We start from the raw sequence: 16424 nt of genomic DNA on the forward strand, positions 1-16424 counted from the left end.
AAATTTTATATTAATTAGTTAAAAATATATATTTAACTTTTTGAGAGATTTACATTTATTTTTAGAACAAATCGGTCCGTTGGCAGGACTTACACTTGAAAATCGGGCATAGTCGAAATTAATTTGATTTATTGTTCATTCAAATTATTGTTTCTTATTAGATTCATGGTATTCTATAGTTTCTTATCGCGTTAATTATCAGTTCTTGATCACTGAAATTCCACAATAGTGTGGGGTGTCAGAGATCGAAGCCGTGCTTGAGGAGAATTATAACTTTTAGATTTCTTTTGTCAATTATAAGAGGAATAATCTTTTATGTCAAAGTCAACCTACTTCTACCACTTTCAGTTCCCTAGTGAACGTGTACGAGACTCACAGTATTAAATCATTTATATTACGACAATGTTTTTATCTATGCATGAAAGTTATTCCAGTTAGTACCCACTGTTACAAATTGTTGGAGTTTTATATTGACTAATTTGTTAGTTGAACACGACTCTCCACAATGGTACGATATTGTTCATTTTGAGCATAAGCTCTCGTGACTGCCCAAAAGGCCTCATACCAATAGAAATCCTCCCCTCGAACAAAGTACACTATAAGCCTCAGGCCTGAGGCTTATGGAGCTCTCGAACAGCCTCCCCCTTAATTGAGGCTTAACTTCTTTATCTGGAGCACTCGAACAAAGTACACCCTTTGTTCGACACTATAGTCACTTTTGACTACACCTTCGCCCTGAGGCTTATGGAGCTCTCGAACAAAATACACCATTTGTTCGACACTCTAGTCACTTTTGACTACACCTTCGAGACTCGCAATTCTTTGTTTGATATTTGAGGATTCTAGTATCATGGCTAAGTTTAGGGTATGACTCTAATACCATGTTAGGAATAAACGGATCTCCATAATGGTATAATATTGTCCACTTTGAGCATAAGTTCTCATGCCTTTGCTTTTGGCTTCCACAAAAGGACTCACGCCAATGGAGATAGTATTATTTGTTTATAAACCCATGATTATTGATTTACATCATCCAACATAATTAAGTGGTGGTTAATTAGGAAGTTATTTGTAATTAAGCTAAATTAAAAAAATTACCACTTAAATAGTATTAATAATTTTTTAAAATTTGCAATATTATTTTTTTACCTTTTATAACATTGAAGTAAAAAAATTCAGTTATGATTAAAATGGTTGTTTTTATTAAATTACACACTTTTCGGTCCATATTCTAACGGTATTTTTCTTTAAAGATAATATTGCAATTTAAAGAATAAAGATATTTTATTTTTATAATTTAGAGAAGTTTCCACGTGTGTATATATATATATATGCATAGAAGCCCAAAAAAGGCGAAAGAAAAACGGAGATATTTTGAGGTTCAGAAATATTTTGCGAGAGGAGAGCGAGGAGTCGGAATAATTTCCCCCCAAGAAAATGTCAATACGCCAAATCAACGGTGGCGCGTAACATCGGAGCCTTTACAATCCGTCCCATCTCTTACCACATGCGTCCATGGACGAAAACGATGGCTGTGGACCCAACTTCTCTGAAAAGAACGGCAATGGCAGAAGCAACCAGTTCCCTGTTTGTTCACTTCCATTGTTAACTACAGCAACGCTTTGAATAAGAGCTCATACCTTTACACTTTTCACTTTTCAATTTTCACCTAGCTAAGTTTTGATTTCTCATTACCTCTCCATGAACATGTGATGAGGTTACTTCTATGAGCAATGGAGCTGGTTACTCGGAGTGCATCGTTGTCTTCGTCTGTTTCCTTTCTGCGTACTTCGAATTCGAGTTTTCCCGAATTTCGACGTCGTAGTTCGAAGCACAATGTAATTCCAATTCGGAGGAGAAGTGATATCCATTTGGATTTGGATGTTGATTGGATTCATTCTAGGATCAATGTATCGGAGACTAGAGCGAGTAGTCGTAGAGCAGAGGTGAGAACTTCAGTCACCGTGGCGGAAGAGGTGGAGATTTCCAATTCGAATCGTTTTGAAGTTTTTGAGGGCACTCCGACGCCTTTCGGTGCCACAGCTAGAGACGGCGGGATCAATTTCGCTATCTATTCTGGCAATGCGGTTTCAGCTACTCTGTGTTTGATAAATCTTTTTGATCTGCAGAAGGTTAAATCGAAATCGTCTCGGATTATTGCTTATACATTATCCACTTTTTTTTCTTCTCCGTCTCTCTCTCAAGAGCAAGCATCTCATTCGACCGGTAGCTATAGCTATTATATTCAATTTATGGTGATAGGCATAAAAACTTCGAGCAGCGTTTCTCTGGATGGAACTCTATACACAATTACTAAGTAGATCAGTGGCAAACTAAAGGAGTAGCACTTTTAATTTTATTATTATCATTATTATTTTGTAGGTTCTTTTTCTGTTTTCTTTTTAATGTTTCATTTCCCTTCACACGAATTCATATTGCAAAACTTATATTTCTTGAGGCAATCATGGCTCAAGAAGTTTCTCTGTAAACGTGATCTTTGAATTAGTTTGCTTTCAACCGTAGGTTCACTGTAGCTAACGGTTACCACTTACTTTTTACAGAAGAGAGTGGCCCAGGAGATCACTCTTGATCCCTTAACTAATAGGACTGGGGATGTCTGGCATGTATTTTTGAAGGGAGATTTTACCGATATGCTATATGGCTACAAGTTTGGTGGGAAATTTTCACCTCAGGAAGGATGCTACTTTGACCCTTCTCGGATTTTGTTGGATCCATATGCTAAAGTTCGTGTTTTCAACATTTTCTTTATGTATTCATTTATGATGATTAATTTTATCCCATATTTATTATTTCTATTATTTCCCTATTGTGATGTGAATAAATTGAAATTTGTTCGAGAGGGTGTATAGAGGGTTGCTGACTTCCTATTTCTTTCCTCAGGCCGTTATTAGCAGAGAGGAGTTTGGTGCCTTGGGACCCGATGACAACTGCTGGCCCCAAATGGCTGGCATGGTACCCACCGTTGATGATGAGGTAGAAAATGCATTTCCCATTTGGCTAGCTTTACCATTCTATGCTTCTTTTGCTTTTAGATTTCTTTAGTTTGTCTAGTAAGCTTATATGAATTGAAGTTGAAGCACGAAGGGAAACATTACTGTGGTACAGTGCTACTTGATCTTTATTTTGAATGTATTGCAGTATATTCTTTTAAAAGATGGCATTTATAAATCTTTTATTGTTATTAGTTTAGAGAAAAATGCTTTTCTTCAAGAAGAAAACCTTTTCTGGACCCTATATGCTTATTTTAAAAAAAAAGAAAAAAAAAAAAAAAAGAGAAAAGAAGAGAAAAGAAGAGAAAATGATTCTTCCTCAAGCCACAGGAAGTTAAGTAGCCTCCTTCTATAAATGCTTTTGAAAGACAATACAGTTCTATCTCGTTGTAGTTTGCTTTCTATGTTGAAGGCATCTAACATGCTGATATATCAATATGTATTTGATGTGATGTTTTCAGTTTGATTGGGAAGGGGATTTACCTCTGCAACACCCACAAAAGGATCTTATAATATATGAAATGCATGTACGGGGGTTCACCAGGCACGAATCAAGTCAATCAGGATTTCCTGGCACCTATCTTGGTCTAGTGGACAAGTTAGATTACTTGAAGGTACATTACAGAGTGCTTCTATTACAAGTCAATCCTCTATACCCCTTTCTGCGTGCCTTTTCTTAAAATCAATTAATATATCTTTTATCTAAAAAACTCTGCAAATGCTATTGTCAGCGAAGTCCAACATTTTTTATCCATTCTTGATTTTGCTTTTCATGTTCCCAACTTAAACATAATGTTAAGAAGAAGATTTCAATTTTTTTGAGCAAATTTAGAATTAATTAATTAAAAATAAAAGGAATTTTATCTTATATAGGGGATTGGCATCATCATGAACTCTTGGTTGTATATGTATCAAAAACTCTTGGTTATGCACTATAAAAGTTTGTATAACTAATGTTGTCTACAAACAATTCAATTACTTTTTGACTTCTATGTTTAGCAAACTAGTAAACTAATAAAAGAAAGTCAAATATAATTATCAACTATCAAATTCCCAAACCTATGAATTTTTTTCTCGCTGACCCATGAATTAAAACTACTACATGTCACTGACTTATAAAACATGTTTCAGTGAAAGATAAAATAGGGTATGGTATGGAAGAATTACTTGCTAGTGGTAATGAAACATTTTCATTATTTGATCAAATAGTTCTTGAACCTCTTTGTTTTTGGCTTGGTTATGGGGGGCCTGATTGGAGTCACTTTCTTTAGTTGGGATTGGTCTTTTTTTTTTGGGTGTTTGCATCAAGGCTAGCATTTCCTTGAGTTAAAAAAATATACGTGACCTAGTGAAGTATTGCATTTTGTATCTGATGAGGCTTTCTGCCCATCACTCCCCTCAACTTTATGGACTTTGAACCTAATAATTTCTTAGTTTAAGTTTTTTTTTATTTTTTTTTTTTCTCTGTTTGTAAATGCAATTTAGAATACTTGCTATGGTTCTGTCCTTCCATTACCACAAATGTTGATATCTATAACAAGTAATGCATATCCTATTCTTCCGTCCTCTTACTAATGTCTCAACTCTTTTTAATTATTTTTCCTTTCAGGAACTTGGGGTCAACTGTATAGAGTTAATGCCATGCCATGAATTCAACGAGTTGGAATACTATAGCTACAACTCTGTGTTGGGTGACTATAAGTATTTATCTGATTCCTTCATTTGGAGAACTTTTATTTTTCTTTTCTTTTCTTTCATTCTTTCTTTCTTTCTTTCTTTTTTTTTTTTTTTTGCCAAGTTTAATGCTGGCTACAAATTTTCCTCCGAAGAAGGGCCGATGTCCTTGACTGTTTTTGTATTCCAATGGCTTTAAAAATTAGTTATGTTGGATTCTGGATCCTTAAAATAATAATAATAAATGAGTCCATATACCATCTTTCTTGATTTTTGTCTTTTTCTTTTTTGTCATTAAATCATAGCAAGTCCAAATCTTTGTCCAGGGTGAATTTTTGGGGATATTCAACAGTCGGTTTCCTGTCACCAATGATAAGATATTCTTCTGCTGGCATTCGAAATTGTGGCCAGGATGCTATAAATGAATTCAAGCTTCTCATTAAAGAATCTCATAAACGTGGAATTGAGGTGGAAGACTGAAATACTTCCGTGGTTACTTTTGAAAGATTTCTTATTTTCACCTTTTTATTTAGCATTTCTTTTTTTGATCAGGTGATCATGGATGTAGTTTTTAATCACACGGCTGAAGGGAATGAAAATGGCCCGATTTTTTCTTTCAGAGGTGTTGATAATAATGTGTATTACATGCTTGCTCCAATGGTACGTATCTGTAAGATTATAATTAGCCGTCCTTGCTTTTTATTAAGAGGAGAATAACATGGCATCAGCATGATTTCTCAGTTTCTTACTAAAAAATACATTAACAAAAGATGGAAGAATGGTCTTTCAATTTTCTGAATTCAGCTTTCTTCAAAGTTTATGTTATTTTATCTATATGATATTTTGATAGTGCTTCAACTGCTTGAAACACGTAGATTCCTTTTATAATGTGGTTAATCGTGGAATGAAAATCCCTAATTTCCTCCCATCTAATGTTTAAGATATCCTAGAGGAAGGAAAACCTAAGCATGCCACTGCTTGTTGCAAAGAAAAGAAAAGATAAGAAAAAACCAATTCTCTCTTTAGAGTTGATAATTGCTGAAATAAAATGGTGAATGGAGAAATATTTAGGAACTAACGGCTGGTTCTAATTCTTTAAGCCTGTGATATGTGGATTCAATTTATGGAGCCTGGGCATACAGTATTTCTCTTACACTGGATGGTTGCTTTAAATTTAAACTGGTAGGGCAATATTACCTATGTGCCACAATTTAAGTGGAAGATAAAGCAATGGGTATGGTTTAGTTTAGTCTTCTTATTTATTTTTAATTTTTTTAATTTTTTTTGCTTTCTTTATTTAATGCTTTCATGTTGAAAAATCTAACTTCATCCTTTTTATTCATTTATTTTATATAGTCTTACCATTGTTTTTCAGGGAGAGTTTTATAATTATTCAGGATGTGGAAACACATTTAACTGCAATCATCCAGCTGTACGTAGATTTATTGTGGACTGCTTGAGGTAGATATATCATAGTTGTAGATACCATATTTTTGGCAATTTCGGTTTATAGAAACACATGAAAAGAGGTATAGGAGAAAGAAAGATGCGATGTCTGCTTGTAGAAAGAATTATAGGGAACTGAGCAAAGTTGCTCCACAATATATCAAATCTAAACAAGAACAAAAATTGGCAAAACAAAAAAGAAGTAAAAAAAGAAAGAAAATAGAAAAAGAGAGAGTAGCCCCACTGTAAAAGGGGTCTGTACGAGGAACCAAATTGAAGATCACAAAAAGAGCTTCAATTATTGAGAGGATGCGGGAAATAATAAACTCCTAGTAGATATATAGAGGTAAGTGTCAAACCTAGTCATAGTCCACTCCTACTTTCAAGGACTCTCTAACCCGCGTGAAATTTTTTTTTCTAAAACTCAAGCCACATATTCCTCAAATTAGGGAGGAAAAAAAAAAGAAAAAAAGAGGCCACAAACCAAAGAGCCTCTCCCTCGTCTTGAAACAGACAGAAATAACCTATTACAAGCCAAAACACATTAGAAGTGTAAAAAGAACTATCCCAAATTGATTATACAAATTGACAGCCGCGCAGAGCCAAAACTAAACTCCTAAAAATATTCTCAGAGTAGACACCAGCCCTAATAACATAGAAGAAAGCCTTTGAATATCATCAGTAGGATGTTATGCATGTCCTGCTTTCTATATTTTAAATATTCTGCTTACCGTTAGTTTTACTTTAGTCTATCAAATCTTTTGGCTTTACCTTTGTGGTCATCTCCTCTGTTCCTCCCTCATGCAAGGAGTCTTGAAATGTCAATATCATGAATTTAATCGTTCACATCTTCATAAGGTTTTTCTCCTTATAAGTATTTTTGTTACTCAAGAAATATATCTACTGACTTCTGAACAAGTGCACACGTTATCCCTGGACTTGATTTTGCTGTGATTGCCTGCCTATCTTGCATTTTCAGAATAATTTTTTTTGTTTTTTTGAGAAGAAAACCTTTGGCCGCAGATATTGGGTGATAGAAATGCACGTGGATGGGTTTCGCTTTGATCTTGCTTCTATAATGACCAGAGGTAGCAGGTTATTGGCTGAACTTTCTATCTGTTACTTAATATCTGTATGGATGGATATTTTTCTCATTATTCATCATTTTCCTCTTTTGTGGACAGTCTCTGGGATGCAGTAAACGTGTACGGAAATCCAATAGAAGGTGACACACTCACAACTGGTTCTCCTCTTGGCAATCCTCCATTAATTGACATGATAAGTAATGACCCAATACTTCAAGGAGTGAAGGTATTTACTCTAAACTCCTCTCTTCTACTGGATTGTGTGCTTCAAGGACAATTATAAGCATACGGTTTATCTAATCTGCTACAAACTATCTATTTGAACTTTACTTTTGAATTAACTCTACTAGCTCTTGCTCATCAGAAGTTAATATATGGGCAGGTTGCTTCATCTTCAATTTGATTTAACTTCATAATTTTCTCCTTTTTCGATGTGTAGAAAACTTCAAATGCAGTGAGATCATTGTCTTTTTTCAGTATAGATCCTTTTAGAAGTGAATATACATCATCCTTGTATGGTGCATTGTAATAGGCGTAAGGATATGGTTCAACAAAAAACCGTCGCTTATTACAATGAGCCATGAGTTAATAATATTCTATCGGTGATATTTTGTTGGGAACAATATTATCCCATTATCATCTCATCAATCATCTCTTGAAATAAGAGATATGGTTATTTTTCTAGAATTTGATATACTAGTTTTCAAGTGATCAGGGGCGTGCCCCATACGTGACCGAGTAGTCAGTGGAGACATAAGTACCATATCCTACCCCATTTTTGGAGGTTGTGGTTGCAGTAGATAAAGATAAAATTAGAAAAAGGAGATGATACATTTCTTTTGTAAGGAAATTGTAAGAAAAGTATTGGGATTATTACATGATCCAGTTTGCACCTAAACTCTTTCCCCATTTCTCAAAATCAAAATAACTGCAAAACAGGCGTTTGGAGTAGGCAACTAAACCTTTTTTTTTATCTGTAAACATTTTCATTTTCAGAAATCGACAGGCATCAAGGGTTTTGATCATTATTTGGATAATTTCCTCTTTGAGGATTTATTAGGCAATGCTTGATTACTTATCCAGTTTCTCTTCATGAAATGTCAACCTTCAACTTAAATGTTTCATATAAGTTAAATTGGAGTGTGGTTTTTAGGCGAAACATTTTCAAAATGGAGCTTCATTAGATCTTTTATCTTAATTACGGATAAAGAATTATGATTTTATTAGGAAAGATAATATGACCTTTAGCCTTGTCTCCAAATTTTTTCTTAGAACTGACCTAGCTTCCACCGATTATTTTCTAAGTCTCACCAGAATTTACAATAACATGGAGCTAATCTCACAATCTTAATTGATCTGCTTAGCTATCATTTCTACAAACCTAAAATCTCATCATTTTGGATTTCCTAATTATTATTATGGTTGTACATCGATCTTACTAATTAGGGTTGAGTTTGAAGTGCACGTCAAGTAAATAAAATACGCACTCCTTTAAGACATGGTTCTTAGTATTTAGTCTTCTTTCTGATCTCATGGAAGGAATTTTATATCGATTGAATTTGATGTCACCATCTCACGGATTAATTCCTTTCTTCCTTTTGTTGCTATCATTATGAATTAATCTTATTCCTTTTCATCTTGGAAATAGCTCATTGCAGAAGCATGGGATGCTGGGGGCCTCTACCAAGTTGGTACATTTCCTCACTGGTGTGTTTGGTCTGAATGGAATGGGAAGGTCAGCGTAGTTATTTTCCTTTTTGTTCGTTATTCCATAATAATATTTGGGAAAATGAGGAGAAAAAAAAAAAAAAAAAAACTATAACTATTGATAGTGATGCAATTTAAAAATATTTGTTTATATTCTTTGTACATTGGATCATGAGATGTTGTGATAAGAACCAAAATATCTCAAACATGCAATATGAACTTCAAGAAGATGCTGAAAAAATGTTGTTCAAATTACCACAAGATAAACTCAAGTTGTAATTCATGCCACACTAAATAAGAATCAAGTTTCATTTATTCTTGGATGGTTACAAATTTTGGATGGACCATAATTTAAAGTTATGGTGTTTCATTAATGTACGATAAGACTTTTTATGTATTTTAAGTTTTCATTTATATAGTGGCTAATTATGGTCATAAAAAATGAAAGTTACATCTCTTGAAATATCTCATGGAAGGTCAAGGGTTTCATTTTGAGGCAATATAAAGTCATGTGTGTTATCTTTGTAAAATAGACTTGGAAAATGTATTTGAAAGAGCATTCCTGCCTTCTTTTAGCCTAAGGACTAATTTTACTAATTTTTTTTTGTAATTCTATGCAGTGGTTGCATGCTTAGAATCATTTAAGTTTGACTTGATCAATTTTACTTGTGGAGTGATTCGAATCTCAAACAAATATTTTTGCCCGAGAGATGTTTGATTAACAAGATAACCTGAATCTTACCTTCCCTTAGAGTGATTCTTATCGTTTTGGAGTTCTTTGATATTTTAGATTTAAAGGTCTTGTTCTTCGGCAAGATTTCGATTAATAAGATAATCCGAATTTTACTTTTTTCAGAGTGATTCTTATCGTCTTGGGGTTCTTAGATATTTTAGATTTAAAGATTCTGTTTTTCAACAAGATTGTTAGATCAAATTCCCTAGGGTTACAGTCATTTGGATGAAATCAATTTGATTTGGGGTTTTAGCATTTGTGATGTAGGGATTTGCATATCCATGAGAGTTTATGAAGGTTCTTAGGTTCAGTTGGCTAAAGTTACCATATCATGTTACAACCCTTTTCACTTGAAGTAAAACAAGCTTTGAATTGGAGGCAAAACCTCTCCACAATTAATCGTTAACTCCACTAAAGAATTTGTGTGAAAGGTGTATTTATACTCAGGATCCAACCCACCATATGGGTTATTGAGCCCAACAAAATATAATGTAGCCCAGGATCAAGTTCAAGACGCACTCATTAAAGGGTTAATTTGAATAAAACAAGCCCTCATGCCTAAATTACATGCCTAAGAAGGACAAACTCGTGAAGGATGAACTCATGAAGGATGTGTGAATGGTCATGCAATGAACAAGATTGCAAATAGATACTGCTTCCCTATTCTTTGATTGGAGTTCACTTATTCTTCAGGATTGTTGGGAAATGGTTACCACGAAATATGTGTCTTGAACCAACGGAAGATGGAAGACTATTTAAGACGAGTGAGGGATTTGTCTAATTTCTGGATAGTCAGAATCTTAAACCATCGGAGCTGTGAAATTGGAGAGACTGTTGGTTAAGGACATTTGTGGAAAGTATTAGAGATCTAATCTACCAAGTAAGCAACCATTAAATTGAAAGTTAAAAGTAAAAGAGTGCCACCTGACTTAAATATAAAAATAAGAATGACTGGAATTTGGTGGATCTTCAATTATCCAACTTTAGGATTTCTCAAGAGGTCTTAAGGATTCTAATGTGCTATAAGAACCTCCAGCTATGTACTTGCATAATTTCATATTGTTTATGATATTTGATCATAACTTTCTTTTCTTTCCTTTTTTTTTTTTTTTTGTCAATTTCAGTACCGAGACATTGTACGGCAGTTCATCAAAGGCACAGATGGCTTTTCTGGAGCTTTTGCTGAATGCCTTTGCGGGAGTCCTAATCTTTACCAGGTTCTGTAGAGTTTCTCTTCCTTCTCTTTTGTCATATAATGTTACTTTTATACTGATAGTTTAGTCCGGCCTGTCAACTTTTTGTGGAAAGGATAACAGAGATGTATAATAGCTTTGGATGTATTTTCTAGAATGATAGAAGAGAGTCAATGTTATGAAGTATCAAGCAAAGAAGCACTGCACATTCATAGCGCCATCATAACAGAGAATTGCTTTGGTGCAAGGCTTCCTGTGGGGCATGAATATTAGAAACCAGCATGATGAGTACATTGCTAGGGAGCAGGGCTTTGAACGAGTAAAAGCTTTGTGAGCTGTGCATTGCAATGATTTGGCATACTGCCTGGTTTAATTGCATGAATTATTACGTACTATGTTTTTGTATAGGGTATTTGCATGTTGAATAGAATATCGAACAATGACTTCTTTTTGCATATTGAGTTAAGTATCTAACAATTCTTTTACAGGGAGGAGGAAGGAAACCGTGGAATAGTATCAACTTTATTTGTGCACACGACGGTTTCACTTTGGCTGATTTAGTGACGTACAATAGTAAACATAACTTAGCAAATGGTGAAGACAACAATGACGGTGAAAACCATAATAATAGCTGGAACTGTGGACAGGTATGCAATCGGTTGTAGGCACCTTGTACAATCGTCATTGATTTGGTATGTAAGATAAGATAATTGGACCTATTAACAACGAACATTAGGCGGTACTTCTTTTCATTTCAAGCACTTTCCAGCGCTTGAAAGACAAATATAAAGTAGATGGGGAGCATTATGATTTTAACCGAGGATCAAAGAAATTTTGCAAGTCCTTTGCAATAAATGAAAGAAAAGAATCTAGGATTAATCACCATGTTTGTTCTTCAGTTTTGAAACTAGGCATACATTAGCTATTTGTGCATCCAAAAGACCGAAAACCTCATCAATGTCTTTTTTCTTTTCCCCGATGCTACACAAGAGTTTAGTTCAATGGTGAAAGCTCAATTCCACCAATGGCTTCAAAATCTTGTTGGATTCCTCTCCAAGAGATATGAAGTAACTTTTTCATTGAATTTATGAGAAGTTACCACCATCATACCGTGCCACTCTTCCCCTTCTCACTCTTCACCTCTCTTCAGCTACTATCCCTACCTTCCAGCCATGCCTTGCCATCCTTCTGAATGTTTTTTCAGTACACATTAAGTTCGTGAATGATGCCACCGTCGAGACCTACAACAAGATTAGGAATACTCGAAAAGAAACAAAATGGATGACATCCATGGATCCATGAAAAGCTAAAACCTGTTTGGCTGTAACTTTATCAATCTAAACAAATATCTTTTATTTCTTTTAGGGAGGAGGAAAGATTAGAACCACCCTCTTTGTGGAGGGTATCTTAACCGCAGAACCAACATTTCAAGACACGTTTTATTGAAATGTTTGATTTTCTTTTATCCACAAGAGCCAGAGGGAAGGACAGGAGAAATGTGAGGGTGATAGAGTTCGCCGTGAATACTTCTAAATTTACTGAATCTTACTGTGGTTCTCCAAGGGTGTGATCTAGAGAATAAGAACCATCAAAGTATGTTTTCACTGAAAAGATATTTGCATCAAATTTTCATGAGACAGTAGGAGTATTAGTTGCCTGAAAGTCTATATTTAATGTTCAATGAGTTGAAATAAGTATTAGAGGCTGCTAAGATTTTATTTAATAGAATGAGCATTAGTCTTTCTATACGGGTGTCTCCAGAGAGCTTTTTGCACCATTTTGGAGACATTCATACCTATATTCGATTTGTTTTTTTTTTTTTTTTTGGGTTTTGTTTACTATTAGTATCACTTTCTTTTAATGTGATTTCCCCCCTCCCTTTTTAATGTGCTTGTTTCTCATATTATACAGGAGGGAGAGTTTGTTAGCATCTCTGTAAAGAAATTGAGGGAAAGACAGATGCGAAACTTCTTTGTCTGCCTCATGGTTTCCCAAGTAAGATTCACTGATTTAATATATGATATGTTAATTCTTTAGGTCTTAAACTATAACGACTCGACTTCTTAAACTTGATTTTTGAGGTTGCTACTACATGCATGCAAAATATGAACTTTTGAAAGGTAAAGCAGAAGTTTAGGTAAGCCAATGTAAAAGATTTCATAGAAACCTTGAGTTCCGGATCTAACTCAATGAATAAAGAACTTTTAAATAACTAAAAAACAAGGAATAAAATAATAGAGCACAAAACATGAATGGGTAATTCTAAAATCCTAGGACCTTTAGTCCGACAATGTCTCCATAGGCTTGCCAGATTGAATGCCCTTACCATACGCCTCGTAAGTCATGTACCATCTGGAATGAAAATAAAGGTAGCATGGGTGAATATCAAAGTACCAGTAAATAGCCCCACTTTTGAGGGTTTCAAGCTATATTCGTACTTAAAGCTCGTGACATTGAAAAATGCAGGATCTTGACCAGTTATACATAAATGTATCTTGATACCAATGAGACATTAACTGAAATCATGGAATCACCATGTCTAACTGGTTTGCACTGACATGTTTTGATGCATAATTAACTGAAAATATGGAAAGATTCTGTCTAGGTGAGCAATTAACCAATCCCTAAATTGAATCAACTAGGGGGCCTATGCTGAACATGAAGAGGAGTAACCTCAAAGTTGAACCAACTATGTCTATGATGGCCTGTCTTGATAAACCAAGCGTCACTAGAGATTAGTTAGTGATTCCTTAGTGGTACTAGGTCTATCCAAACACAGTATCTCATGAAAAACATTATGGCTGAACATGAAGGGGAGTGACTCCAAAGTTGAACCAACACGGGTGCCTATATGGGTCAATTCTGTAAGGTGAAGTGTCACTAGAGGTTAGTTGGCTATCCTCTAGCACAACCAAATGCAAAACATACACAAAACGCATATACATAACTTGCAGGGAAAGACAATTCTCACCAGCAATCACATTCAGAACCATTGACAGAAAGAACATGAGAATTTGGATATCTGAAGGTGGGTATCCAAAGATTCCCACAAAATGAACAGCACCTAATACGATTTGATAACTTGACATCACTACCATGCATTTTAATTTGCGACGGAAATAAAAATGTTGGTTGTGTGTGCTCCAATAATAAAAAATCTTCGTTTCGCGGGAACAACAAAAACAACCATATCGCTCTTTCCTTTCTTCGGTGCTACCTTTTTCTTTCCAAGGGATGGGGTTGGGATGTATAAAAACCTTTTTTTTGAGGATACCCGGGAACAACTCCTAGGTCAATTAAGGATCAAATGTTGGAACCTCATGGGTAAGGAGGATAAGGTACCTCATGGGTAAGGAGGATAAGGTAATAGAATTGATAGAGAAATTAGTAATTCAATTCTGAACAAGATTATTCTCCCTCGATGTATTTTAACTCTAAATCCTGGTTTAATTGTGTGGGTGACTGCAAACATCTCCTCCGAGACCACTTTCTTATAATACGGTATGATTACATATACATAGCATGTATACACAGGCCTCATTATAGTATATTTCTCCAGTTGCAACATTTATTTGATCATAGTTTCTCTCCACTATAATAAGAAGTCTAAAAACATGAATAATAGAACATCCCTCTCCAATTTGTCGATTTAATTCTTGAAAAATTAGTGTTTAAGCTTTGTTCCAACTGTTTTTATCTGACCAGGGCGTACCAATGATATATATGGGTGATGAATATGGCCACACAAAGGGGGGGAACAACAACACGTATTGCCATGATAACTATGTAGGTCCTTGCTCGCTATTTTCTGACCTTTATTGTTGAGCTGAAATTCAATTATGTTGATCAGAGCTGCTAACTTTGCTGCAGATCAATTATTTCCGCTGGGATAAGATGGAAGAGTCATCCTCTGACTTCCATAGGTTTTGCAGACTTATGACCACATTCCGCTAGTATGTGCTTCCTTTTCTGAATTGATTTCTTTCGTGTAGTACGGTGTTGTGAATTACTTTTTCTGTATGACCTTGCAGCGAATGCGAGTCACTGGGCTTAAATGATTTCCCCACAGCTCAGAGACTACAATGGCATGGCCATTCTCCTGGAAACCCTGACTGGTCTGAAGCAAACCGTTTTGTCGCCTTCACTCTGGTATGTTTCCTTTTCCAAATAGTACTTGCTCATGCAAACCATCCATTCTTCTCTTTTCCAATCTGGAATGTTGCAAGGTTATTTAGATCAAATTACACGATTAAACTCTAAATTTAAAGTTGTGTCTAATAGGTTTGAAATTTCAAATTTGTATTAAATAGGTCCCTTAACTTTAAACAAGGTAATAGATCACTAAACCTTCAATTTTGTGTTTGAAAGGTTCCTAAACTAGGATGTCTAATAAGTTCTTAAGCTTTCGATTTTGTGTCTCAGGAGCCCTTTAAGCTTTCAAGTTTGTGTCTAATAATTATTTAGTTACTCAATATTTTCTTAAAATTGATAAATCTATTGAACACAAATAAAAAGTTGGTCCGTTATTTGTCCCTATTAAACGCATGATTGCATGATTGTGTAGTAGACCTGTTAATCTTAAAAAATGTTGAATATGTGAAACACTTAATTAGACTCAAAATTGATAGTTCAAGAATCTATTAGATACTTCTTAATCTTAAATTTGTTTTATTCCGTCTAGGTCTTTTGTATCCACTGTCGATACCTTAACATATAACATATTGCTTTTCAACTTATTGGGATCATATCAGTCATACACTCAAGTAGATTCTGATATTGAGATGATTTGTACCCAGGTCGATTCAGTGAAACGAGAAATTTACATCGCCTTCAATGCTAGTCATTTACCTGTCACTGTGACATTACCCGAGAGACCCGGATATCAATGGGAACCATTGGTGGACACAGGTAAGATTTCACCATTCGACTTCCTCACAAGCGACCTTGAAGAAAGAGATTTGGCAATTCAACAGTACGCTCACTTCCTCGACGCAAATCTTTACCCCATGCTTAGTTATTCTTCCATCATTCTTCTCCTCTCTCCAGAAAAACATGCATCAACCTGATAATCTTCATATCGCATGTCCCTTCAATAATTCTTCCTCTGATATATGTGCATGTGAATATTTTACATATACATAACACAGTGGGATAGATGGATGCCTGTGATATTCATTTCCTCACATGACCTTCATCTTTGAATAAAAACATGGTTGGAACTTGGAACTCAGTAAAAACTTACAAAGCTACCAATGATCATAAATTTGAGTAATTTTGTACAAATCATTATTATTATCGTTTTTTTTTTTTTTGCACATTTATTGGAAGGGGAAAAAGTTCTCTGGAAAAGAGTTGGTTTCAATTTCACAATAATTCTTAATTTAAGGCGATTGGCTTACCCTTTTAATTTAGTTGGTATATTTTAAAAAGTAGTATTAAATATTATTTTGGTATCTTTGTACTACTCAATTTTAATATATATATAGACAACTAGTTATTTCCCCTGTTATATACTGTGAGTAGGTTGTTACTCTCTTGCTTGCATATAATCCTTCAAAATCTCTCTCTGCCTTTG

At 34.8% G+C, this 16424-nt stretch overlaps 1 protein-coding gene across 1 annotated transcript; it reads left to right on the plus strand.

Moving 5' to 3' along the window:
* The first annotated feature begins 1357 nt into the window (after window positions 1-1357).
* On the plus strand, window positions 1358-16086 carry ISA1 (isoamylase 1). The gene is made up of 18 exons (XM_023676005.2): window positions 1358-2132; window positions 2562-2744; window positions 2902-2994; window positions 3473-3625; window positions 4621-4712; window positions 5012-5153; window positions 5238-5345; window positions 6061-6146; window positions 7155-7226; window positions 7316-7442; window positions 8865-8951; window positions 10781-10873; window positions 11338-11496; window positions 12761-12844; window positions 14555-14635; window positions 14720-14802; window positions 14881-14998; window positions 15646-16086. Exons 1-18 carry the CDS (start codon window positions 1734-1736, stop codon window positions 15913-15915), a joined length of 2430 nt encoding a protein of 809 aa, XP_023531773.2. The 5' UTR covers window positions 1358-1733; the 3' UTR covers window positions 15916-16086.
* The last annotated feature ends 338 nt before the right edge of the window (window positions 16087-16424 follow it).

The sequence above is a fragment of the Cucurbita pepo genome, chromosome 4, assembly GCF_057944985.1.
Source record: "Cucurbita pepo subsp. pepo isolate OVF chromosome 4, ASM5794498v1, whole genome shotgun sequence".
Taxonomy (NCBI): domain Eukaryota; kingdom Viridiplantae; phylum Streptophyta; class Magnoliopsida; order Cucurbitales; family Cucurbitaceae; genus Cucurbita; species Cucurbita pepo.